The sequence below is a fragment of the Hippocampus comes genome, unplaced genomic scaffold, assembly GCF_001891065.2.
Source record: "Hippocampus comes isolate QL1 unplaced genomic scaffold, H_comes_QL1_v1.1 scaffold86, whole genome shotgun sequence".
In the NCBI taxonomy this organism is placed as follows: domain Eukaryota; kingdom Metazoa; phylum Chordata; class Actinopteri; order Syngnathiformes; family Syngnathidae; genus Hippocampus; species Hippocampus comes.
The window spans coordinates 3,836,443-3,861,538 of record NW_017805882.1 but is presented as its reverse complement, the minus strand read 5'-3'; the positions used below and the strand labels follow the sequence as shown (position 1 = coordinate 3,861,538).

Sequence of the window (25,096 nt, the reverse complement as noted above, 5' to 3'; positions counted from 1 at the left end):
TTGAGTATTTGGTGGAGATGTTGGAGGATGATCAGAAACGGTGAAGGGAATAACTATGAGGAAATGAGTATTCCCTGCACCAGTGATATATTCACTTGGGAAAAAGGAAACGAAAAAGATTATATTATTCAAGAGGAATGGCAGATCAACTAAATTCTTTTCAACGCCCACAACTGTTCTTTTTTACCCTGAAGAACATTTCCACAAATATCTCCTCACATTTTCTGTGAAATTTTGAAAAACTCAAAGGCCAGACATGAAAAATTAAGATGAATCACGCATAAGCAAAAAAAAGAAAAATCAAATACAAAATATAGACAATTAATATTCTCCTTTTATTTTGCTTTGCTCCCCTTCTCTTTCTTAGTTCAAACAGACATTTTCATTTTGTGAAATGACATCTATCAGAAGCAGCAGATGGTTGCAAGCACTTTATGTTGAAACACAGCTGCTGACTGTTTAGCTTTTAGCCATCGTCATATCTTTGAACGAACATAACATTTACATTATGTACTGTATGTCGGAGCACAGATGCACACACATTGCCACGGATCACAGGTCCCATTTATGTAACATTCTGTGTTGCAATAAGGGCTGAAACAGGCTAATCACCTCCTAAGTAGACAGCTTCACTAATGAGACAAAAAGGGAGGAGTTGAGAGGGGAGGAAGGTGGGTGGAAGGAGGGAGACACACGACCAAAAAGAGTAGAAATAAGGATATTGGAAGAGAAAGTGACAGGGAATGAGGCTGTTAGGGCTGAGTCGATTAATAGAAGGAAGTAGGAAACAGATGAAACAAGAGGGGGAAAAAGGGGTACGAAGGGTCGGATGATGAAATGAATAGGGCTGTAAAAAAACAAAATGAAAGACGCCTGTGTTGCAAAGAAACGGATCAAGTCAAGAGACTGGTTTGGAGTAATGAGAGAAAGGCTCAAGAGAAATAATGAGTTTCATACCTCCCACAAAGACACCCACAGACACACACACACACACACACTCTCTCTTTCCCTCTAATACAATTCCCCCCACCCACCTCACCCTCATCTTTTTTCCTTCACACCACCCTGCATGGCTGCTCCTTTCACGCTGTCACCCTGTGAGTGTCTGAATAGCCTTTTATTATTCAACAGTCTGGGTAGGTCACAGGGTCAACACATTGCCCACCACGCTGCCACCAGCAAACATTCAAACATACACATACAAACACACTCAAAGGTTTTCAGCGCATTCTCGTACCACTCACACAAAAGAGGGTTTGTGGAAGCATGCAAAATTGCAAAACAGAGGCTGGCAAGCACTTGAAGCTATGCTAACTTAAGGCACGCCAAGTTGACAATGTGTGACAGTCCCTTATGCATTCATTATAACACTTGTCCACTCCTTAGCTACTGCAGCTATCTCTCCAGTGGATCTGTGCTAGAAGCTAGTACCCGGTACAAAGTGTGTGCTGACACACGTGCTTCTTATGAAGGTGTATGTCGGTTCATGTGTGACAGCAGGAAACAGAGATAACAGCTGCTTGGTGGTATCTGCTCGATCTTATCTGCTGCACAGCCAGAAGCAGGTACACAAGCTAATTGGAAAGTGACACGCGCGCGCACACACACACACACACACACACACACACACACACACACACACACACACACAGCAGACTCGTGAAACCCACGCTCACCTCTCCAGCATGCGGAACACACGAGAGAATTGGCAGCATGGGAGTTTGTGAACAAGAGTGGGGAGAAAGAAAAAAACTGGTGGGCCAAAATGAAATGATAAAATGAGACCAAAAAAATGTACTTCTTTTTAATGGTTGGGAGCTACCAACAGAAGAAAAAGAAGAGACTGCAATCAGCAAAACTGTATAGAAGACAGTATAGCTCACATTTAATCAACAAGATACCTTGCTCATCTTTTTTGTACCACCATGCTGCTGGAACTTGTACATTTTGCTGACAGTTAAAAATAAATAAATAAATAATAGTCGGAGCTAAATAAAATACAGTATTTGCATAAGTCCATTAAAGCCATTGTATGCAGACCAAAATATCTGAACACTTAGGGGGGAACACAGGGATCTATTTTCAGAAATATTGCATTTGCCCGCAGAGCCCAAATGCAACGGATCCTGATTTTCATGCGAGCACAAGGCTTGCTGTGTGTGTCTGTCAATTTGGCAGACTGGACCCCACCAAGCTGGGCGTTCGGGCATAGCGACGGTGTGTCCTTGGAGGTGCACCCAGCAGAGCGATAATTTGGTTGGTCTTAAGTTCCACCTGCTTAGACCACATTTAAATACTGACACAGGTGGTCTAATGTGATTTTGGTGAATTTGATCGGGGCAGAGGCAGACAGATACTGGACTCTGCATACATTTTTAAGTCGGCAGCAGTGATCACCATCTCATTCTGAAGACCCGTTCACATTGTCTGTTGTCACACCATGGCTAGAGCTGTGACACTGCGCTAGTCATGCAGGGATAACTGCAATGACGCATCATCCTCTTCCTCCCTGCCGAGACTGTCAGTTGCCGCACATATAAAGCGAATGCGAGGAGCCACTTTGATTGGCAGCGATTGAAGTTGGCAGTAAACACTCCCAAAGTGTGGATGAGTGCAGCCCGCCCGATCTGTAGGTCGGCGGGCTGCGCTCAACCACAAAATTACCAACGAGGATTTAACTCACAACTGATGCACAGTTTGCGTTGCCCGCCGTGCCGGATTTAGGCCAGTGACGAAAACGGAACCGTTGAACTTTAAAAGTGAAAAAAAAGCTGCTCTCCACTTTGCAATTATCACTGTTTCCACTTTTCTGAGAACACTTTCAACAAGATTTGAGTGTCTGTTTGAATTTTTGCCCATTCAAAAATGCAGTTGTGTCCCAAGACTAATGTTCTTTCAACCAGCTTGCACAGTGCCAGTGCACGAGTAAAACTTTACTTCTTGCAGCCTTAAAAAAGGGTGCTGAGGGCTGACTTAGCAGCCAGATTGTTTAGCTCAGCGGTCAGAGCAGTCGGCTCCTAAGCCAACGATGTGGTGGTGTTTGTTCCAAACATGACTAGGTGTGGCTTAGACAGTGTAGGAGTCACCACTATTACACTTATGCCCTATTCTTGTGCTCAGCACAAAGTGTGGTTTAAGTGTGTGCATGGGAGGATTCTTCTTTCGTTGAGTATTTTCATAGACGTGTGCAGTTAGAAATGGGTCTTTGCGCGATTGTGGGAGTGGACACAGTTGACTTGCTTCCTGGCCAATGGAAGCGGTTCCTCTCATTACTTTGAAAGTCAGCACAGGAGAACCGTACGGTCAGAAGCTTAAAAAGGACTCACTGAAGTCCATGCAAGAGACTGACATGTGGAAAGTACGTTTATAAGGAGCTGCAAGATAATCTCCACTTGCAGAGAATGTAAAGATGGCGCATTTGGAGACTGATCCCCCCATCCATTGCTGTGCCGCAGGCAGGAGGATGATTTTTTTAAAATACAGTCATACCTCGGTTTTCGACCATAATCCGTTCCAGAAGGCTGTTCGAAAACCGATTTGTTCGAAAACCGAAACCATGCTCTTTTTAAAAAAAAAAAAAATCTTTATTGAACACGTCTGTTCACCATGGAACGCTAAACGAGCAAGCGTCACTTCCTCGTCTACCCGAGGAAGCGTCACTTCCTCGTGTATGGAAGGCGAGAGGAGTCAAGTGACGCATTCAAGTGAGCTCAGTTTGTTCGAGAACCGAAATTCGGTCGTCATCCGAGGCATAAAAAACTCGAAATTTTGGGTCGAAAAGCGAATTGGTCGAGAACAGAGACGTTCGAAAACCGAGGTTTGACTGTATATTGAAAATGATAGTAAGAGTAATGCAACAAATTAATTTATTTGTACAATGATTCAGCTGGTTTGATGCACGCCCTTGTCATATTTATGAATGAATGGTATACACCACACATGACCACTGAGCTCACAATCTGTGTGCCTTCACCATGATCAATCCACCACACTCGTGTTACGTTACCTGCACCACAACTTAGACTTGCTTTTAGCTGGTCTAAAGATAAGTCTCCTTTCTGCCACCAAATTGTCAGGTGTCAGGGATTTGTAAAAGAAAACAGTCTTATTAATGCACTGGTCTATGTATGCAAATTTCAACAGGTCACCCAGTCTGTTTCATCTGCCAAGACGGCGTACCATACAACTCCATTTCAAAAAACATAGAGTGCAGGTATGATAAAGGGCACACAACACTCAACTGATGATCCCTGTTCTATGTTTTACAGTTTTTCAATGTTCTGAATAATTATGCCCCATCACTTCAGACTGAACCAGACGAAATCACTAACCACATTATCCCTTTTTGCATGCAGGTGAGAAGTTGTAATATTGATTTTTGATTAGCAGGGTGGAAAACCATGTCCTGTCTTGTTTTTAATCCAAATGGAAGCCACCATCCATCAGTGTCTGCGTCATGTGCTTACTGAAGGGTGACTGAATGTGTGGGAGACAGATGCGGGATGTGGCGTAGCTGTTGCTGTATATTAAAGCAATCAAGCATGAATGCCTGTGTTGATGATGATGATGATGATGTGTTGCATGCAGGAATTAATTTGGCTAATTATGATGGATGCCTGTTTAACAGCAGTCAAAAGGGAGGAAGAAGCCGCAGAGGGCATGATAATCAACCAAATGCGTTTGGTCTGTGTGTTTTTCTGTACTAATGCTCCAGTAGACATGGATTTAGGTAAACCCTTAGTTTTATATGGTGAAGTGTACCAAGCGCTGGTTCTCTGCTGATGAGGCCACTGTGAGCCTTTTCCCCCCATTTGATGTGTGTAACTATTGAAATTTGCAAGAATTAAAACAATGATCACCTTCTTAATTAAATTAGCTTTTTCTTAAGTACAGCAAAACCTTTGTCCTGATTTATTGCTTGTTAGCTGAGAAGAGGCTTCAACAAAACAGAGAGGGTGATGCCGACTTGTCAGGTCTCGTCAGATGATTTGCAACAGATCTGCGCATTACGTTTATGACTGCTCTTGTGCTGAAAGAACTCACATTTGTATTCTACTTTGACAAAATGAAAGGAACATTTCATTTTGGGAGGTCAAAATATATTATTTCAGCATCATTTTATGATACGTCCACATTTCTGGGCATGAAAAACAAACACATTGTTTCCATTTTATTTTGCAAAACAGTATGATGGCAACTATGACGAGATGATTTCTGTAGTCTTGCACATGTGTGTGTGTGTGTGTGTGTGTGTGTGTGTGTGAGAGAGACATACTTCATCTGGTTTTAGAGACAGCAATGAGAACATATTGCCAGGGATAACAAAGTGCAATCATCCAATGAAACCCATCCAAAATCACCTGTTGTTATTAGCTGTCAGAAGAATGTGCAAAACTATCACTTCACTATCTCGTATAGCAGGGGTGTCAAACTCATTTTTGTTGCGGGCCACATTGTAGTTCCGGTTTCCCTTGGAGGGCAGTTATGAATTTTGGGAAACCGTATAAATGTTTTATCCCCTCCACATATTACATACACAGCACACAACAAATTGATGGATCACTAGTTTTGAAATCTGAAGTCAAGAATAATGACTGTTATTGTGGATTACATTTGACAATTTTAAATTTTGTTTCCAGCTTTAGCAAGCATCATGGAACTTTATAAACTTGATTTGCTTTCGCAGGCCACATAGAATGATGTGGCGGGCCTGATATGGCCCCCGGGCCTTGACTTTGACACCTGTACCATATAGGGCTTGGCGATATATATCGCTCTTGATAAGTTTCTTTCACAATGGAAAATTTTACATGATCAAGTATTAATACTGTCTCCAAAACGGACCTGTACAAAAATGAACGGGTCCACTGATTGGCTGCAAATCAGGACAAAGTGATGAAATGATGAATCAGCGGGCAGGATTCACTCACTTTGCTGTAGCACCCCGGGGGACAATTTTTTTTCAAATGTGGACGTGTCCACATCCTGAGTCTGGAAATGATTCGGAGGTTTGACAAGACTGATGTTGGTTAAAATCATTTTGTAAGTTGTGCCGAAAAACAGTTGCTGTGAAGAGCAATTTGCCGATGCTTGTGGTCCACCATGAACCATACAAAGGATTACGTGACTTGGCGACGCCACGATCGCTACAGAAAAGATAAACAAAGCTGAGCATCATATCCATGAAAGCCGCACACTGTACAAGTGACAAAGCAAGTAAACGTTGATGAGACAGCACTACCGCCACTGACTGTCACCTGAACATTACTTTATGCGAGGAGCTAAAAGTCGTCCGATATTCACTTAACATTCAGTTCATACCGAATCATAGCTACATTAGCGACTAAATCTCATGTACTATGTGTCGAAACATTTGTTCTCACTTCAAATAAATATGCATTAACGGCGCTAACAGCTAGATTTCTTTCACGGTAGAATATCATTGCACCATGTTTTGCAGAAGATGTATCAAGCAATTGAAAAGATGAACAAGAGCTGTTGTTCAAAAATGCTGTCTATCCATAACTGTTTTGTGAAGCAAGTGCAGATTTACATTATTTTTTGTGGACAATCTTCAAACTATCACTCCTTTTTTTTTTTTTTTTTTTTTTTTATTTTGTTTTTTGTTTTTTTGTTTCTTGCCCATATCGCCCAACGCTTATCCCATTTATTGTCCGGCACTTTTCTATGTCATCAGTCATAAATTGCAAGAGATCCTCTTTCCTCCTCTTTCTGCCTTTTATACTTCTGTGGCTTACTGCATGCTGAGGAGAATGAACATTTGCTGATCACTGTTTGGATTCTGCCCCAAATCCTCGGCTTAAACTTGAAGCACCATGCTAAGCATTCCTCAGCAGAAGAAGCATCATCACATTTGCAAAATCGTCAGCAAACAACTGATTGTCTATATTCACTTCGTCTGCCAACTTCTTTATGCCCGTTCCCAATGATGTTTTCTACTCAACTATTTTACGGTCTGACTTATTTTTTTTTCAACTAAGAGATACTAAGGGCAGCCTGACACTCTAAAAGTGGTCATGAATCAGTCTGGAGGTGTTTTTAATAAACAATGGTGAGAATTTGAGTGAATTGATATCAGAAGGGTTTTGATGATGAGCATCTGAGTGAGTAGAGGATGCAAAGTCAAAGTCAATGTTCCCCATCTGTATTCTTAGCTTCACTCATTCACCTCTTTGCAAACACATCCCCGTAGTGATGGAAAAATTAAGCTTCAAATCTGCTTCATGAACCGGTTGTTGTATTTTTTTGACTCCTCGAGATGGCACTTTGTGTTCAACATTGGGCTGAAAGCGCACTGACTTGCTATTTCATAAACCCATTCATTTAAACCAATGGTGTCATCTAGAGGAGTCAAAAAATACAACTGGTTCATGCGGCAAACTGAAGCTTCTTTTTTCCCATCACCACATACTGGTGTCCCCATTTTCCCCCACGCTTTCAATATACCCTATTTTTACCCCATATTTAATTCCTTGCTTTTACAATGATTCATTCCTGTTCATTTTAATCTTACCTTCCCTATTTGACAAACCTCTAAACTTCTTGGAACCTTTTTTTCCTCCTCGTTTCCTCTTCATCACTCGTTGTTTCATTCAGGCTTTAGTCGCTCCATCAAAGTTCAACTCACTTTCTCGCATCTTTAAATGATATGTTCACATAACCGTTCTTTTGCTTTTCCTTTATCCTTCCACTCTTGCTCACCATGCACCCAAATGTAATCCTCCATTCCACAGCTGCCATCTTGCAGAACCCCAAGAATCATAAATCTGGTGCAACACCAAGATGCGGGTTACTGGGAGACACTTAACCATCTACAGTAACATTCCTGTGAGGCTCTTACCCCTTCCAGAGTGTTGCTTGATGCTCACAGACATACACAAACATCGCCGTGCACACGTAGTGGATGAGTGGGATTGAAACAGAGGAGCCTAAGTATAAGTCTGCGTTATTACAGCTCATGTTCTTGCCTCTAATCAATCCAGGTTGTTGGATTTGAGCTCAGGGGAAACAAAGAGGGCTTTCTCTCACTAAGACAAAACAGTACTTCTGCTTTGCCCTGTTTCTTTCTCCGTGAACCCACACCCATCAGTCTGGTGCCTGCCAGCAAGTCTCTGGAGCTTGTTATTCTTGTGTGTGTGTGTGTGTGTGTGTGTGTGTGTGTCCATGCGCGCGTGCGTGAGTACATATGTGGTGAGTGTGCCAACAATTTCTGGTTTGAGTTAAGCTATAATGTCTGTGACTTACGCTGCTATTTGTTAGACTTCTGTAATGCATTGTTAACATTTCTGACTTCAAACAAGAAGTAGAAAAACTAACCCATAAAACTGTTTGATTTTTTTTTTCCTCCCCTCTGGGTCTGCGGAAAGACATTGACTGCATCAAAAGTTTGTCATCAAAACCACACCGCAGAAAATATGCAGCTTTGTGAATGCATCAGTCAAAAGCGATTTGCATGTAGACTGAAATCACACTCATACAAAATAGCTTATGCCATTCCCACAAAATGACACACTCTCTTTGGGGGTCCAAAACAAATATCTTTCAGATGATGGCTGCCTTTAAAAAAATTGGACAGTCTTCATTACCAGCTTGACACTCGGTACGTCAAAGAAATCACACTCGATGGATCCAAATCTGTTTGGACAAAACACACCACTAAGCGACTTCTCTTTCTTAAACCCAAATCGCTGGGTCACAAATTAGCTGTCAGTCAGCAGGCATCGTATCAGGGATGATGCCGTTCCCCACGAACTGACAACATGTCAATCACACACAAACGCAAACTCGCTGCCATTGACAAGACAAGTTACACAGGAAAAGGCAGACATAGCAAAGCACAATAACTTGTGATGTTTCTTGCTTTCAAGTGACTAACAACTGTTTTCTCCGTTCAGTCGCAGTGACTCCTGCAAAGCACTAGGGAAAGGATATTGAGCTGAGGGCTCTGCCTCTAAAGTGCCCGCTAATTAATATGCATTCTCGATGTATATCATAACTTCGTGAAGCAACACTCATCTCGAAAAAAATGAACTGTTTAAGAACCAGATGAATGTTTGGAAGGATTCCACTCGACAGTAATTTCCACTGATGTTAATTTGTGTCTGAACAGTTTGTAAATTTAAAATATTAACAGAGAGACAACAAAGCAAGAAGGTCGAAACCCAGAAAAAATTATAATAATAATCTTGATTGAGTTATTTCACACAGTATGAATATACTTGTGTTTGCTTCAGATGCGGCCAAAACACAATAACATGCTTCATTTGTAACTTTATTACTGTCGCCAGTAAGACATTCTGTACCACAGCAAACTGAGTCCATCCCGCAGTTCATTATAATCGCCAGACTTCTCGACCGATTTCAAAACCTCCAGTCACATAACGCAACAGGATAGAAGATAATTCAATTCAATGAAATTATTTAAGTGGTGGATGATATTTCCCTACCAGAAGTTCAATCACATTTTGCTCTGGTGTTGCAGAGAAAAGATATGAATATTTTATATATAGCTCTCAAACTAGCATAGCCAGTAAAATCTGTTAAAAAAAAAAAAAAGCAATAAGGCTGTTCCTTTCATTGGGTGTGGTACTGAGGGACAAGCAGAGCACATACAGCAACGTGGCCCACTTCAAAGGTGACCGGACACATTCTTTCTTTGTCTCGCAGTTCTGCTCGTGCTATAAATTTGTCACCCAACTGTTGACATCGCTTGCAGTATGCTGCGCTCAGAGTGTACATTGTGAACAAGAACAAGGTTGTGCACTTTGTCACGTCTGAACGCACATACACTCACAATGGTGGCCAACGAGTCATAAAGCAATAAAGCTCTATGGACCCCCAATGAAAGTAAAGCTGAGGGGGAGAGGCACCATGCTCTGATGAATAACAATCGCTGCAGTGTGTGTGTGTGTGTGTGTGTGTGTGTGTGTGTGTGTGTGTGTGTGTGTGTGTGTGTGTGTGTGTGTGTGTGTGTGTTTGAGGTGGTATGTAGGTGGGGGAAGGGCCTGCCAACTTCTCTCTTCAGCGCAAGTGAAAGCAAACTCACATAATGTCTCTGTGTCTACTCCGCCCCTCTGGAAAAGGAATCCACAAAATCGCTCCTAATTGAATATGTGACAATGAGTGGGCAGACGAGGCGACAGATGCTCGCGTGCCTTTACAAGGAAAGAGCCAGCATCATGCACACATGCGTGGACACCAGCATTCCTCTCGACTTCAATCTGGAATGGGGTGCAGGGTCTGTCTTGGGGGAGGGGGGGAAGTGGTCAGTCCAACACAAAGATCACCACCACGCTAACACCACTTATCACTTTAAGACCACAAATTATGAAATACGGTGGCATGAACAGGACAATGTTTGTGCTGTTATATGCATCTGTGCATATGGTATATCCGAGCTGCACGCAATTGTTCTCCCATGTTTGAACTTAAGTTCTAGAAAATATAACATCCCTGCACCTGCTGCAGAAGATGAATATGTTTAACCTAATTATTGCTGTTCCAACGCATCAAATGGGTTTTGTTTGTTCGGCTCCTCTGGTTATGCAGCGTGCCTAAACGTATTAAGCCTCCATCTGCTTTTTACTGAGATGATGCGCCCCTCTATACGTTAATTGTTTTATTCTGCACACGGTTTAACACCCATACCCCCTCTAACTCTGTCGCTTTCTTTTGCTCCCTTCTTCTTTCATATCAACCCAAGAGCTGACTTTGTTCCCCAAATGTGATTAGTTTCTCTGGGACGCGAGAAGTAATTGCATTACTGCATTGAGAGCATTTTGAGCCATGGAAATGTTGGGCGCCTGCATCAAACCTGTTTAAATACCAAACGCGCGAAGCTGAATAATGGGCATAAAAGAGAATGAATGCTAATGTTATGCAGACAGACGTAGAGTCTGGTGTTGAATCGACATTCAGTCTGGAACAAAAGACAAAATATATTTTGTACCAATTGAAGGTGTTTCATGGTCACAAGTTTGTGTTATTGTGATACCTGCTACTAAGCTAATGTACCTTTTGTATAATGCACAAATGCTGTGTGTGTGTGTGTGTGTGTGTGTGTATATATATATCTATATATATATATATATAGATATAGATATAGATATAGATATAGATATAGATATATATATAGATATATATATATATATATATTAGTGTTGAGATTCATGCAATTTGTGCTGATGGCAATTTTTGTTGGGTTAATTATGCTCCTGTTCCACAATTTTAAGTGTCGCTGCTGTTTTCGTATTTCCTTCCAGACTTGAACCTTTCTCATCTTTAGTGTTGTTTGAATAAGAGTTATATTGTCACTGATCATAGGCAACTGATATCCAGATGAACTGTACTCAAAATGTGCCTCAAAATCAGCAAAAGCAAGTACGAACAAAATATGACTGCTTGAATGACTGCTTGGTGTTTTAAAATCCTCCATGACAGCTAATTTCCTCACATTTGTGCGCGGGCTCGAGGCTCCGCTGAAGTCTTGTTTCGTCGGCTCTTATCATTGGGTTCTGGTGCCAAACATACCGCACAGATGCTATCCAGAATGCCCGGTGCCCATTGCGCAAATTCGCCAAAGCTCTCTCACCCATCTCTACGTGAATTTGACAATGGGGATACATAACAACGCTTAATGGCTTTTTTTGTGTGTGTGCTGTATCCATTATCGTACGTCCATCCTGTTGGGGAGTTTGGAGTGTTGATGAATAGACTTTTGCACGAGACTAGAAGTGTTCCACAACGTGACCCAATATTTAAATGTATCCATTAGACGCCACTCTAATACGATTTGCCACACAGCTTAACAGGCTTCTACTCTCCCACAACAACAGGTGATGCGAAAGTATAATAGGCTGTAAAAACCCTCTCAACAAAGACTACAGAGGGATAGAGGGCCAAGTGTGGACTGCAACTTCAGATGAGATAACTAACAGACCTTCCAGGACTTTCTTTTACACATTAGTTGGGCGACAGCTGCTCATGGCTGAGCTATGAAGTGTCCCCAGCCAGTCTGAGTAATGGTTCTCATAATGATTGAATTGACCATGTTTAGAGTTTTTTTTCTTTTGGAAATTAAGACAAAGGTTGTGCTTCCTTACTGATGAGGGGAACAGACCTAAAGTGGGACTCCTAGGTCCTCCTGTTGTTTTATAGTATAGTGAAAACGTCACAGTGTATAAGAACTATAAATGAATGTATTCTTAGACATGTTTAGTTTATCGCTTGTCAGTGGGGTGGAGGTGGTGGTGGTGGTGGTTTTGGTTACTGTGTCAACTCCAGCATGGCGCCTCCCTTCTCTTATTTTCTTTGCATCCCCTCTTGCGCCCCCAAGCCAGTATTAGACTGAAGAAGAAGCTAATGTAGCGCTTAGTTGAGGCGGGTTCTTTTGAGTGAGTCTCAGTGCAAATACGCCTTAGCGAGGGAGAGGGAGAGAGAGAGAGTGGAAGAGAGCTTAGGCGCACGGGCGCAAGAAGGGAGGGGAGCTGGAGAGAGAGGCGCGCACTCTTATGCGAAATCGATGCGTGCAACAGATCTATATGACAGCGGACTAGGGGTATTTTTAATCTAAATTGGCGCAACTCAGCCAGTATTGCATATGAATGTATTCTTTTTGTGTGTGTCAAGATCGAGGAGCAATGCAACGGGGAGCACCCCATCCAGTTGCCTAAATCAAAGCTGGAAGTGACCGCCTCAACATTTTGGAGCTCCTTTTTGCTTGATTTCGACCACAAGAGGACATGATGACGGGACTCTTTGAAATGAGAATGTGGGCACTTTTCATCGTTTTCACTCTGTCAGCGCCTCACGTCACCGGTAAGACACTGCGATATCAGATTTTTGAGGAACAGAAGGTTGGCACCGTTATTGCTCGTTTAAAAGATGATGTCGCGGATGTTCTGGCTAAACTTCCAACCTCGGTGTTGCTCCGCTTCCGAGCCATGCAAAGAGGGAGTTCATCCTTTCTCACGGTGCGCGAGCAGGACGGAGAAATAAGCATCAAGTCCAGAATCGATAGAGAAAAACTTTGTGAAAAGAATCTCAACTGCTCGATCCAATTCGACGTGCTCACGTTGCCCACGGAGCACCTGCAGCTTTTTCACGTCGAGGTGGAAGTGTTGGACATCAACGACAACGCGCCACAGTTTTCCCGTGCCGTCATCCCAATTGAAATATCCGAGAGCGCGTCCGTCGGAGCGCGCATTCCCCTGGACAGCGCCACGGACCCAGACGTGGGCGAAAACTCCCTGTACAGCTATGCTTTAGAGCCCAACAATGTTTTTAATATTGAAATACAGTCCAGAACCGACGGGGCGAAATATGCTGAGCTGGTGGTACTCCGGGAGCTGGATCGGGAGGTGCGCTCCAGTTATGAACTTCAGTACACGGCTTTTGATAGGGGTGTTCTCTCCCGAACCGGAACCACCCTGCTTAAGATCAGCGTTGCAGATTCAAATGACAATAGCCCGATCTTTGACAAGTCCTCATATGTAATAAACCTTCCCGAAAATTCACCTGTTGGAACACTGTTAATTGACTTAAACGCCACTGACGCAGACGATGGGATGAATGCCAAAATAGTCTATTCGTTCAGCAGTCATGTTTCCCCCAAAATCATGGAGACATTCAAAATTAACCCTGACAGTGGTCACCTGACCCTCATTGCTCGTGTAGACTACGAGACTGCTAATTCCTATGACATTGATGTGCAAGCGCAAGATATGGGTCCAAACTCCATGCCAGCTCACTGCAAGATCCTGGTGAAGGTGGTTGACGTAAACGACAACAAACCAGACATTAGCATAAATATAATGTCCTCGCAGGGCAACGGGGATGCAGCTTATATATCAGAGGCTGCTCCTCTGGACACATTTGTAGCTTTAGTAAGGGTGGAGGACTTGGACTCCGGTTTGAATGGCGAGGTGGAGTGCAAGCTTCACGGTCAAGGTTATTTTAAACTCCAGAAAACATACGAAAACAACTACATGATTTTAACGAATGTGTCTCTGGACCGAGAGAAGAGGTCAGAGTTCAGTCTGACAGTTGTGGCAGAGGACCGAGGCACTCCGAGCCTCTCCACAGTCAAACACTTCACTGTGCATGTCACTGATGAAAACGACAACCCTCCACATTTTGAGAAGGGCCAGTTTGAGATCTTTAAATCTGAGAACAATGCTCCGGGGGCATATTTGACCTCCATCATGGCAACAGACCCAGATCTGGATGTCAATGGACAGGTGATCTACTCCATCCTGGAGAGCTCAATTCACGGGAGCTCCATTTCTACGTATGTCACCATTGACCCCTCAAATGGTGCCATCTATGCGCTGCGTACATTTGACAGGGAGGACGTGAGTCGCATCTCCTTTACAGTGCAGGCCAAAGATGCTGGAAAGCCACCGCTGCTCAGCAATGCCACCATTGTTCTAAACATCCTGGATGAGAATGACAATCCTCCAGTGATTGTGGTCCCCCAGCTGTGGAACTTTAGTGCTGATGTTCCACTGTCAAAGTTCACTGAAGCCGGACATCTTGTGACTGTGGTCAGGGCAACTGACCGTGATACGGGGATCAATTCTGAGCTTGTTTGCTCCATCGTCAGTGGCAATGAAGAAGGCTTCTTCATTATTGATCCGAGAACCTGTGAAATTCACGCCAACGCCAGTCTGGAGAACTTCCCTCATGACCATGCTGAGATAACTGTTGTGGTGAGGGATCAAGGAAGCGAGAGCCTCAGTGCCAAAGCAGTTCTAAGGATCAACCTCTATGAGAATATGGAGAACCATGTCCAACTGATGGACCGAGGGGAGTCTCCACTTGATGCATCACTGATTATCATCATCTCCCTTGGGGCCATCTGTGCCTTGCTACTGGTAATCATGGTGGTGTTTGCTGCTCACTGCAACAGAGAGAAAAAGGAGACAAGGCAATCTTACAACTGCCGGGTCGCTGAGTCGACCCACCAGCACCACCCCAGGAAGCCCTCACGGCAGATCCACAAAGGAGACATCACCCTGGTTCCCACTGTGAATGGTACCCTACCAATCAGATCCCATCACCGTTCGCCTTCAGCTACACCCCCCTTGGACCGAGCCCAGATGGGGAGCAGGCAGAATCACCACAGTCGCCAATCCCTTAACAGCCTGGTGACAATCTCATCCAATCACATTCCGGAGAGCTTTGCCCTGGAGCTGGCACATACAACTCCACAGGTGGAGGTGAGTGCATGCGCACACATGCTTGCTCGCTCAATCACTCACTCACACACACACACACACACACACACACACACACACACACACACACACACACACACACACACACAAAGTGTGTGTGATAGAATTTCGTTTGTAGTTTTGAAGTAACTCTCATTTAAGTGTATTGATAGTTACAGCCCTTTGTCTTTACTTTGTTTGCACCGTGTCCCAATCCATGCTAACCCTGAGTCATCTGTCTCCAAATTCACCGAGATTCACTCTCTCAACGAGCAGGCACCCCTTTTTTTGTTTAACACCGTCCATTTTGTGTCATCCATATTGAGCAGCCTCTCCATCATTCATTTTGTGTACTCATCCATTTTTTGTCTTCTGTCTTGTCTTCTCTCTCTTTCTCTCTCTCTCTCACTCTCTCTGTCTGTCACCTTTATTTACCACCCCGACCCTTTTCATTTTCCCCCTATTTTTTGTTTATTTGTTTTGTTATTTTTGGATACAGCAAGTCTCACAGCTTCTGTCCATGCTCCATCAGGGCCAGTACCAACCCAGACCCAGTTTCCGTGGCAACAAATACTCTCGCAGCTACAGGTAATCCCTCGGCCCCAACACTGCCAATATATTTTTATTCACCTTTTAAAAAACACTTTGTTGTCTTTGATTTACATCTGTGAGACATCTTCAACAACCTATTGCATAGTTTGTCTTCTTTTCCATATTCCAAATGTCAACATACATACCAACGCCATTCACTTTCCAAAGTATTCAGCTCATTTGTCAAAATGTCCCATTTAGTTCTCGACTGCCCCTGGAACAAATTTGGAGTATGGAATTATTACGACTTTTTCCTGCTTATCACATCACTTGATCGACTTATCGATGTTTGATAGCTGTCGTCACATATTTACTTATCAGACCTAATTTCAGGAAGTAGAAATGGGACAAGATAGGCTCCAACACACCCGCGACCCTCCTGAGGATAAGCGGATTACAAAATGAATGGATGAAATGGGACAAGCTTGTTTGGAGATTTAACAGTTGCAAAAAAATGAATTTGACTACTTAAAATGTTTCATAAAACATAACACGGGGCATTCCAATTTACAATTTTCCAGGCATTGAACTTGCACTTTTTGTAATGGTTCTATCTAGGTATGCATTACAAGACATGGACAAGTTCAGCCTAAAGGACAGTGGACGTGGGGACAGCGAGGCGGGGGACAGTGATTGTGAAATGGGGAGAGAATCCCCCGTGGACAGGCTGCTTCTGGGGGAAGGCTTTTCTGACCTGATACATCTCGAAATGCACCACCGCCTTCATCCAGGTAAGCTACCTTGATGTAACACACGGATTCTGATCGTTTTCCTCAGCCCGTGTCTTTTTGCAACTGTTCGGATGGCTCTGCTCTCCTGAGTCACAAACGTCCAACACCCTCACATGCTCCTCACGCCTGACAACACAATCACACCTCCAATTAATTTTGTCATGCAAAAAGTGTTGCAGACATCGTTTTAGCCACTTGGAATAGCATATGCAGAGAATGACTAAATGTGTTTTGAATTTGTTTTTTTCAAATATGAGAACAGAACAGAAGGAAAATGTAGACTTGAAGCAATCCCTAATGCAGAGACAGCCAGAAAGAGATGCGCAAGTACGTATGGACATCCAAACATGTGAGATGGCATTTTCCATATTGAATTTTAATTGCTGCCGCTTGCAATCTGCATTGGATTTGGATGAAACTCGGTTTGCATGGTGAACTTTTGACTCTGCAAAGCAGATTTCATTCAAGTATTTTAAGGTGTGAAACAGCTTTATTGCCCACCATGAGAAATGTGATAAAAAAAAAAGCCGTAATTGGAAGAATAAAATATTCATGGTGCCCATCATCAAAACAAAGTGACTTATCGATACCCAACCATGGAAGTAGGACACAAATAAAGTTAGACAGGAAAGCATACAAACCTCCTCGGCAGATGTAACATTATTGTGGAAGTGAACTGAATTGAGCTGTTTCCTTTGCACTGCTCCTTGCAATTTTGTGGACATGCCGTCTGACAATTTTTAGCACTATGGACAGGTCAGGCCTGAGCCAACTAATAGCCCATACGCCTGCCTATACAGCCATTCAGCACGCTGAAAACACAGTCCCATTGTACTCTGCCCATTCTTCCACACAGACTCTATTTTCTCGCTTGTTATCACACCGAGAGAGGTTACAGTGTGCCGGTCTGTTTGTGTCATTCTGCACGTGTGTGTGTGTATGTGTGTGCGTTATCTACGCCCCAAGTCGTGTCTGTAAAATCCTCCCCGGAGCGGAGATGAGTCGCTTGTCACTCATCGCTATGCGTCTCAGGGTGCTGTTTTTTTTTCCCCCCCCTTTCCTCCATTTTCTTTCCTTTTTCCCCCCTCCTCTTTTGAGTGACAGTGTTGCACTTTCATGTTTGAACTGAAGAGAATTCACAGTAATTGCTTTTAGAATTATGTTATTCTCTCGCGCACTCACTCTCTCCCTCTCTCACCCATTGCAACCCGGAGAGCTTCGCCATATACATGTCTTTTTGCTGTACATCTTAATTGTGATGTATAAAGGGAGGGGTGGTGGACAAAAGTGTCTATCAATTTAAGTGACTTCCACTCCCCATCTCCAATCTTTTTTTTTTTTTTTTTTTTTGGTGGCAATATGTAAAAACAAATGTGAATGAATGGGGAGGATTACTGTATCTTGATTTCTCTTCAATAGATTTAATTTGTTTGGATTTTCAGTCGTGCTGGATACGATAAAGCAAAACAATCCCTGCTTCACCCTGAATATGTCAAAGATGTGGGTAATATGATAGGAAGATCAGTCAGATTTGAATTTATCAGCCACCTTTGATGCCAGATGGAAGGAATCTAGCAATTAATCATTTTGTTATCTCGTGATTGTTTTCTTATCTGCCACAATATTCCTATCGTAGCCTGTAAATAGCACCACTGTGCTCATACTGATAGAAATATGAAAGGCTGCAGAGAAAAGGGAGGGAAAACAATTACCCAGCTGTGGTTTAAGAATAAGACAGAACCACCCTGTGAAATATTGAACAGGCATCGTACATTAATATTCCAAAATGAAAAGTGAATACATTATTTCCGCTTTTCATGCAGAAAAAAACAAAAAACACGAGGACAACCACTGTTGAATTGCTGCAGCTTCTGAATAGCATTTGTCCCTATTCCACTCCCGAATTTTGTACATGTATTCAAGATGACAGTGAAGTCGTACTCCCAGTGTGATGCTTCGGATGGATCTGACTTTCCTGATTTTGCAGTGAGCACTTGTTTATAAATTAGTTTTCCTCTCTATGCATCATAAGGGTCACGAGGACACTCTCTTTTGTTGAATAAGCTCCTGATGGTTGTCACTGTTGTTTTCCTCTAGCAATGAGGCTGTGCACGGACGAATGCCGGGTCCTGGGACACTCTGACCAATGCTGGATGCCTCCCGTCTCCTCTCCAACGTCCTCCTCAGATTACCGCAACAACATGTACATCCCAGGGGAAGAGTCTTCCCAGCAACCCCAAATTGATGATGACCAGTCCTCGGAAGAGTCAGAACAACTCAAGAGTTTCTCCACCTTTGGCAAAGAGCAAGGGAGTGAGGAGGCGGGGCCTGCGAGAGTCGCTGCTGCAGGAGGAAGTGATGTGTGCCCACCTGCAGGAGCGGCTGGTTCGCTCCTCACTGAGATGAACAGCGTCTTCCAGCGGCTCCTACCCCCGAATATGGACACATATAGTGAGTGCACTGAAACAAACCCAACGTCATCATCGTCAACCGGCGAGAAAGGAAGCGGACGCGGTGGCAGCATTTCTGGTAATCAGAGCAACAACGCTGTTCCTCAGGATAGCCGTAGAGGCTTGTTACCAGGTGGGAAGGGTCCCGCTTACCCGCCGGGTGTGGCCACGTGGGCTGCCAATACTCACTATCTAAATCCAGGAAGTGGATCTGTGGGGAACAACCACGTTTCCCCAGCCCCTCCCTCATCCTCCAACTCCACCAACGGACAGCCACCACACCTCAAATGGCTCCCTGCCATGGAAGAAATTCCAGAGAACTATGAGGAAGATGATTTTGACGGTGTGTTCTACCAGGCTGGCAAACGTGGTGAGAACCGCCAGGAGACTGCCATGGATGCGAGCGAGCTAGTCCACGAGATCAACAAACTACTGCAGGACGTCAGGCAGACCTAGAGAGTGAAATACATAACATGGTTTCCTCCGAGTTATTTGACCACTTTCTAAAGAAACTCAAACGTGCAAACATACATAATCAATAAGACGAACGTGTTGTACTCATTGTAATGGCTGTGTTGTTTGTTTTACCAAATATCTTCTCACCACTCTGAGATGAGAGACTTGAAGAGTAAAACTCTGCACTGTAAAGGAAGCGGCGCAATGACCGACAGCCTCTACAATTGTTGTTGTGTTTGTAGGTGATTTTGAGGGAGAATCCACCGACGGACTCCCGATTCATCATTTGTACTGTTTACAGATGCCAGCAGGAGAACTGTTGCGTGATCTCATCTTACAATGTACAACAAATGTACACTGTCTGTGAGAAAAAGACTGCTTCACTTGAATATTGTGCTTCGTCTCATGTTTTGTTATCATGGAATGTAACTGTACAAATGGATCTTTGTATTTTAAAAATACACTCTTTTGTATTTCTATATATTTATATGTGTCCATGTATGTTTGTACAGAAAAGAAAAAAAAGCCGTCTATTTTTTTATATTGTCTCTGCATGTCTAAATATTCGGTGTGTCTCTCGTTGTTCTTCTTTGTTTACTTTTATAAAACAATTGTATTTAATTTTGTATTGAATGTCTGTGAGCACCATTTCACAAAATCACATTCCAATGAAGTAGAAGTGTTGAAATATGGTTTTGTACAGTGTCCTTATGACAAAGACGAATAAAGTAGAACAATCCATAATGTCATTTGGGCCAAGTGTTTTAATTTTCGAACGTCCTGACGATGTCACTTTCAAATTCCACTCGTTTCAACTTGTATTTCCTCTCGCCAGGCTTCGTTTTGCCCCTTTGTCTCTTAGCCCCTCCTAATGTTCACCATGTGAACTGCATCATTTTTCCTCAATATTAGCAGTGCCCGCAGACTGTACAACAATTCGCAAGCATCACTCCACGAATAGACACGTAATTCCTAAATAAGCATTATTCACAAATGTCATTTTGGAATACCTATTTAAATTTCCTTCCACAAATGTGCTATATTCTTCCTTCAGCAACTGTAAATGTGCTGCTCCACATGAAGTGACAAGCGCTGCCATTTGAACTTATAATTCAGTTCAATTGAAAAGAAAGTTTGCGTGCATGTGTGTGTGTGTTCGTGTGCGTGTGTGTGCGTCTGACTTGCTCTGTTTACTCGTGGGTGCTTATTTTTTTTTCAAAACATTCGTGCGCGCACATACGCAAACGTACACAATTGACATATCTGAGGATAAAACATCGAGTTGTTTTTACAAGAAGCAAAAACCAACAACTTCGGCCAAATAATGCACTTCAACATCATTAGACAGAGCTCGAACAAAGGTGAAGTTTACAATTTGCATGCGCACACAGGCACGCGCGGAGCCTGATGTGAATCGGCCCGACACGAGAGCACACACACACACACACACGCACACACGCACACACACACGCACACACACACACACACACACACACACACACACACACACACACACACACAGACGCACGCACACACACACGCACACACCACACACACACGCACACACACACGCACACACACGCGCACGCACACGCAGACGCACGCACGCACACAACGGCCGACGCACGCACGCACTCACATAGATTTATTAATGAGCTCATTTGTCTTCATCATTAAAAAGACCAAGCCTCAATAATCAGCAATGACACTGTGTGTGAATGTTCTAAGCATGCTAGATTCTCAATTAGCTCAGCTTTGTCAGGGATTTGATGGCTGTTAGCATCTGGGGGGACTGTTGTTTACTATGGCATGTCCAACTTTCAAGTATATGTGTAGACTTCAGTATGCATTCACTAGATTCATTCGTACGACTGTGACAATCTTTTACTTTTCATCTGCCAAAGAAAAGCAATTAAATATTCAGTGTTCTATATAAGCTTGATTTTCAAATTTGAACACAGGCGGCGTGAGTAAATTTACATTTTAAACAGTGTTGCAAAACAAGCGAAAAGACATCTAAAAATGAGCCAATGGAGACATGATGGATGATCTTTAACAACAAGAAATATCTTTGGTTTTGGGTAATGGAGTGTGTAATAGAAAAAAAAGAAAAGAAAAAAAAAACATTGGATGAAATATTTGGTGGGGCTGATTTATTACCGTGGAGGTACAGTAATTAATTTTACACAAATAGCTACGACAGTCACATTGATAGGATATTGAAATATAACCTCCACCTTATCATTGTCTCTGCAAATCCTACATTATTTGTCAGTCCCAGACTCACTTGTCTTCAACTCATGCCCATTTATAAACCCGTTTTCTTTGGTCTTTCTCATCTTCCAGCTCTTGCCGTCCATCCATTTTTTGACAGACATGCATTTGCATGCACGGTCTGTGCTTCCTTCAGTCTGTATCTCATCACTTACCACATTTTCATTTCTTTTTTAATCCCTTACTGTAATCGTGTTTTGAAATGCCTCCCGCTGAACTATTATAATGTCACTCATGTAATACTGATGTGTTTCATGACAAAACGGCACACTCTTAGCTGTTTGAAATGTCTTGTCTCACTGTTAAACAGGAAATTAAGACGGCGATGGCCTCTGTAATTTTGATTTATGGGAAATCTCAACTAGACAGCAGTTTTCTTGTGAAGTCGAACACAGCATGGTGAACCAACTCTCCAGCAAACAGGATATTAGAAAGTGTGATATAAGCAGTGCTACATGTGCATCACTGTGATAAAACTACTGGGGTTGCGATTTAATGTTTGCTTTTGTTCATCTTATAATATTATATGCTACATATCTATTTTATTTTTTTATTTTATTTATTTTTTTACATTTTATTATATTGTGCAGCCTCCATCAAATTATCATGTCCATTCCTCTCTGCCTTGCATCGTGGTAATGCAGCAACATTACTTTATATGCTTGATTAGTAAATATTACTTTGGGATAGGGGGTAGTTGCCAAACATTATTGTGGGCTTGTCAGCATGGCGTGACATACAAACATTTTCAGGTATCATGACGTGGTACACTTGGAAAAAAAGAAAACCAGGAACGTGTTTTTTTTTCCCCGTCAGAAATTCCAAGTCACTTTTGCAAGGAGAGTTTTGGACTAGGGTTTACTTGGACAGTATTAGTTTATTAAAAAGAAAAAGTCACTCCAGAGTTGAGGAATGAAGCCACCATACTCTGATTGGGAGATGGCCACTTTACCACCTGAGCCAAGCCGCTCCTACTGTGTGTTTGTAAATCACTGGTGTCAGGCGAAATATATCTCCGAGACCATTTTTGGGGTCTCGTTTTGGAGACACCAGTAATATACTAATACACAGTAGGAATGGCACGGCTCAGGTGTGAGAGTTAAGTTTGAGGGTTTGTTGATTTAAAGCCTAGGATATTCTTTTTTTTTACACCTCTCCCGACTAATATCTTTGAACAATGGGATCCTGCTGATGCTGGAAGCTCTCTTGAAACCATTGTAAGATGTGACTACCAAAATAAAAGGAAAAGCCTACTAGAACAGCTGTGCCTAATTAGGGTTGATCAGAGTCATTTTTAAATGGCGGCAGGTCCATGTTGACTGTCAACGAGAATGCGTGAGTTTAATTTGACATCTCCAATAAAAATATTCTTTTTTTTTCCAGTTTAGTTATGCGGGTTCAATGTCATACTGTATCACAAAAACCTGGTATTTGAACAAGGGTGCGTCAACCTTTTTGATGCACTGTAGCTTCCCTTCAGCTCCTTTGAAACTGGGTTTGCTGACTGTGTTGATTGTGTTGACAGGAATAAATACATAACTAAAACACGGGGGATATATACGACTGTCTAAATTGTGTGAATAAATTTGGTGATGGGTGCCCTTTTTTTGACTTGAGAAAATGTTTGTGCATATGTGCCTGACAGCAAAGCGACCTTGTGAGTGACTGGTAGTTAGAATATGTGCTTTATATATCTGACACAATTATTTTTCGACAATTTACACTGCACATACTGTGTACTGTGAGCTTATTCCAATGTTCTCAACCATCCCGGTTTTTATAAGCCACGTGCAGAGGCCATTCATTAATGTAGAATAAAGATCAAGAGGATTGAAAAATAATGTAACAGTAGGTATACCTGCATCATCTGTTTAGCTAATGCAAGGGCAAAGTCAGACAGCTGTCATACTGGACCTCATTAGATTGTGCAAGTGTGCATAATGTGGTGGCTCCTGAACGTGAACTTTAATTAAGGCTACTTCAGCTATTTTAAATTACATTGCAATAGATTCGTCCAGCAGATGGCACTGTGGTTCTTACCTTCCCACATCGGGGAATTTCCTTTCATGCAATTCAGCCTTCACTTCATGCCATACATTCAGTTTCAACAATGCTGGGGGGGCTAGTGAAGGGACAGAGCAATCCTGTCTTCTTAATTGTGTTCAATTCAGACGGCAATTCTTTCTTTTATTTTGTGATGCCCAGGCGCGTTGTCTTTCTTTGAGAGTGAGTGAGCGAGCACATACAGTGGCCTACTAGCTGTCCGTATTATATGTGGAACGGGTGCTGTACAGAATGTTTGGATGAAGGGTGTGACCACCGGTTTGTAGGAGTGCTGGTGAGGCCTCTGTACGCTTGTTCTGCTTGTGTCTGTGTGTATGGGGGGGGAGGGGGGGTAGCTGGGTGTGTTTGCAGTTTCCTCACCCTCTCGCAGTTATCCTCATCCAGCTTGCCATTTAGAGTTGGATCGCCGCCAATCGCTGCATGCTCCATCTCAGTGTTTCTCTTTCTGGCTCTCTCCCCCTGCCTCGCTTTCTGTTTGAACAATTGGATTAGTGCAGAGTGATAGAGACAAAAGCCAAAATCGCACTCTCTCACCCAGTTGCTTGTCCTCGTGACATGTATGATGGTGACACACACAAATGGGAAACGCACATTCCTACACGACACTGCTGTCATTGTATCCTGAGGCTGAGCTACTTTGATATCCAGATGGCTTAATTATTGCAAACACAAAATCACACCCACACACACATACATGCACACGCCTGCACCTACACATCCACACGCACACGAGTGGGCCGTTTTGTGATGGTCCATGACTTCATCTTGTGGCTCCTAGTCATTATTATTATTATTATTATTATTATTATTATTATTATTATTATTATTTTGCTGCTTGTTGATGGTTTGGGGTTAAAATTTTAAAAAGCTGACAAAATTTAGAGATACGATACAGGTTTCTTTTTTGTTTGTTTGTTTTGGAGAGTGACAAAATGTCATCGATGAAACGTGTGCAAGTAGACTATTTTAAACACCCTTGTTTACGAAACAGTACATTTCCACTTACAGTACAGAATTCACTTACTGTATTGATGATCAGTATGAGACTCACAATGGGGAAACCTCATTCTAGATGAAAGAAAAAGAAAAGCAAATGTTCAAACTCTTAATAAATGCAAATGAACCATCCATTTCAAGACATGAGTTGGCTGCAAACACTTTAAAATGGCCTAATGTAAAAATACATTTAAAGAAATAGATAAATAATACTTCAAATGCTTCAATTTAAAAAAAACGGATTAACTGAACAGTCAGTGTTTTAAAGTAGGCACTTTGTGCATTTGTTTTAACACAT

At 42.6% G+C, this 25,096-nt stretch overlaps 1 protein-coding gene across 2 annotated transcripts; it reads left to right on the top strand.

Moving 5' to 3' along the window:
• Nucleotides 1-12,382: 12,382 nt before the first annotated feature.
• On the top strand, nt 12,383-20,213 carry pcdh18a (protocadherin 18a). 2 transcript variants are annotated; one of them, XM_019889491.1, is made up of 4 exons: nt 12,383-15,239; nt 15,769-15,824; nt 16,386-16,558; nt 18,656-20,213. In XM_019889491.1, the coding sequence occupies exons 1-4, from the start codon at nt 12,762-12,764 to the stop codon at nt 19,462-19,464; spliced, it is 3,516 nt and encodes a 1,171-aa protein (XP_019745050.1). In that variant the 5' UTR covers nt 12,383-12,761; the 3' UTR covers nt 19,465-20,213. The 2 variants fall into 2 exon arrangements, with proteins under 2 accessions (XP_019745050.1, XP_019745049.1); XM_019889490.1 differs by having other exon boundaries at nt 15,736-15,824.
• The last annotated feature ends 4,883 nt before the right edge of the window (nt 20,214-25,096 follow it).

Bases quoted from the DNA above. Each gene is read 5' to 3' on its own strand.
- pcdh18a (XM_019889490.1), top strand. From the start codon at position 12,762: ATGATGACGGGACTCTTTGAAATGAGAATGTGGGCACTTTTCATCGTT. The intron at 15,240-15,735 runs GTGAGTGCATGC...TTTTGGATACAG, and splicing joins ATACAACTCCACAGGTGGAG to CAAGTCTCACAGCTTCTGTC. The intron at 16,559-18,655 runs GTAAGCTACCTT...GTTTTCCTCTAG, and splicing joins GCACCACCGCCTTCATCCAG to CAATGAGGCTGTGCACGGAC.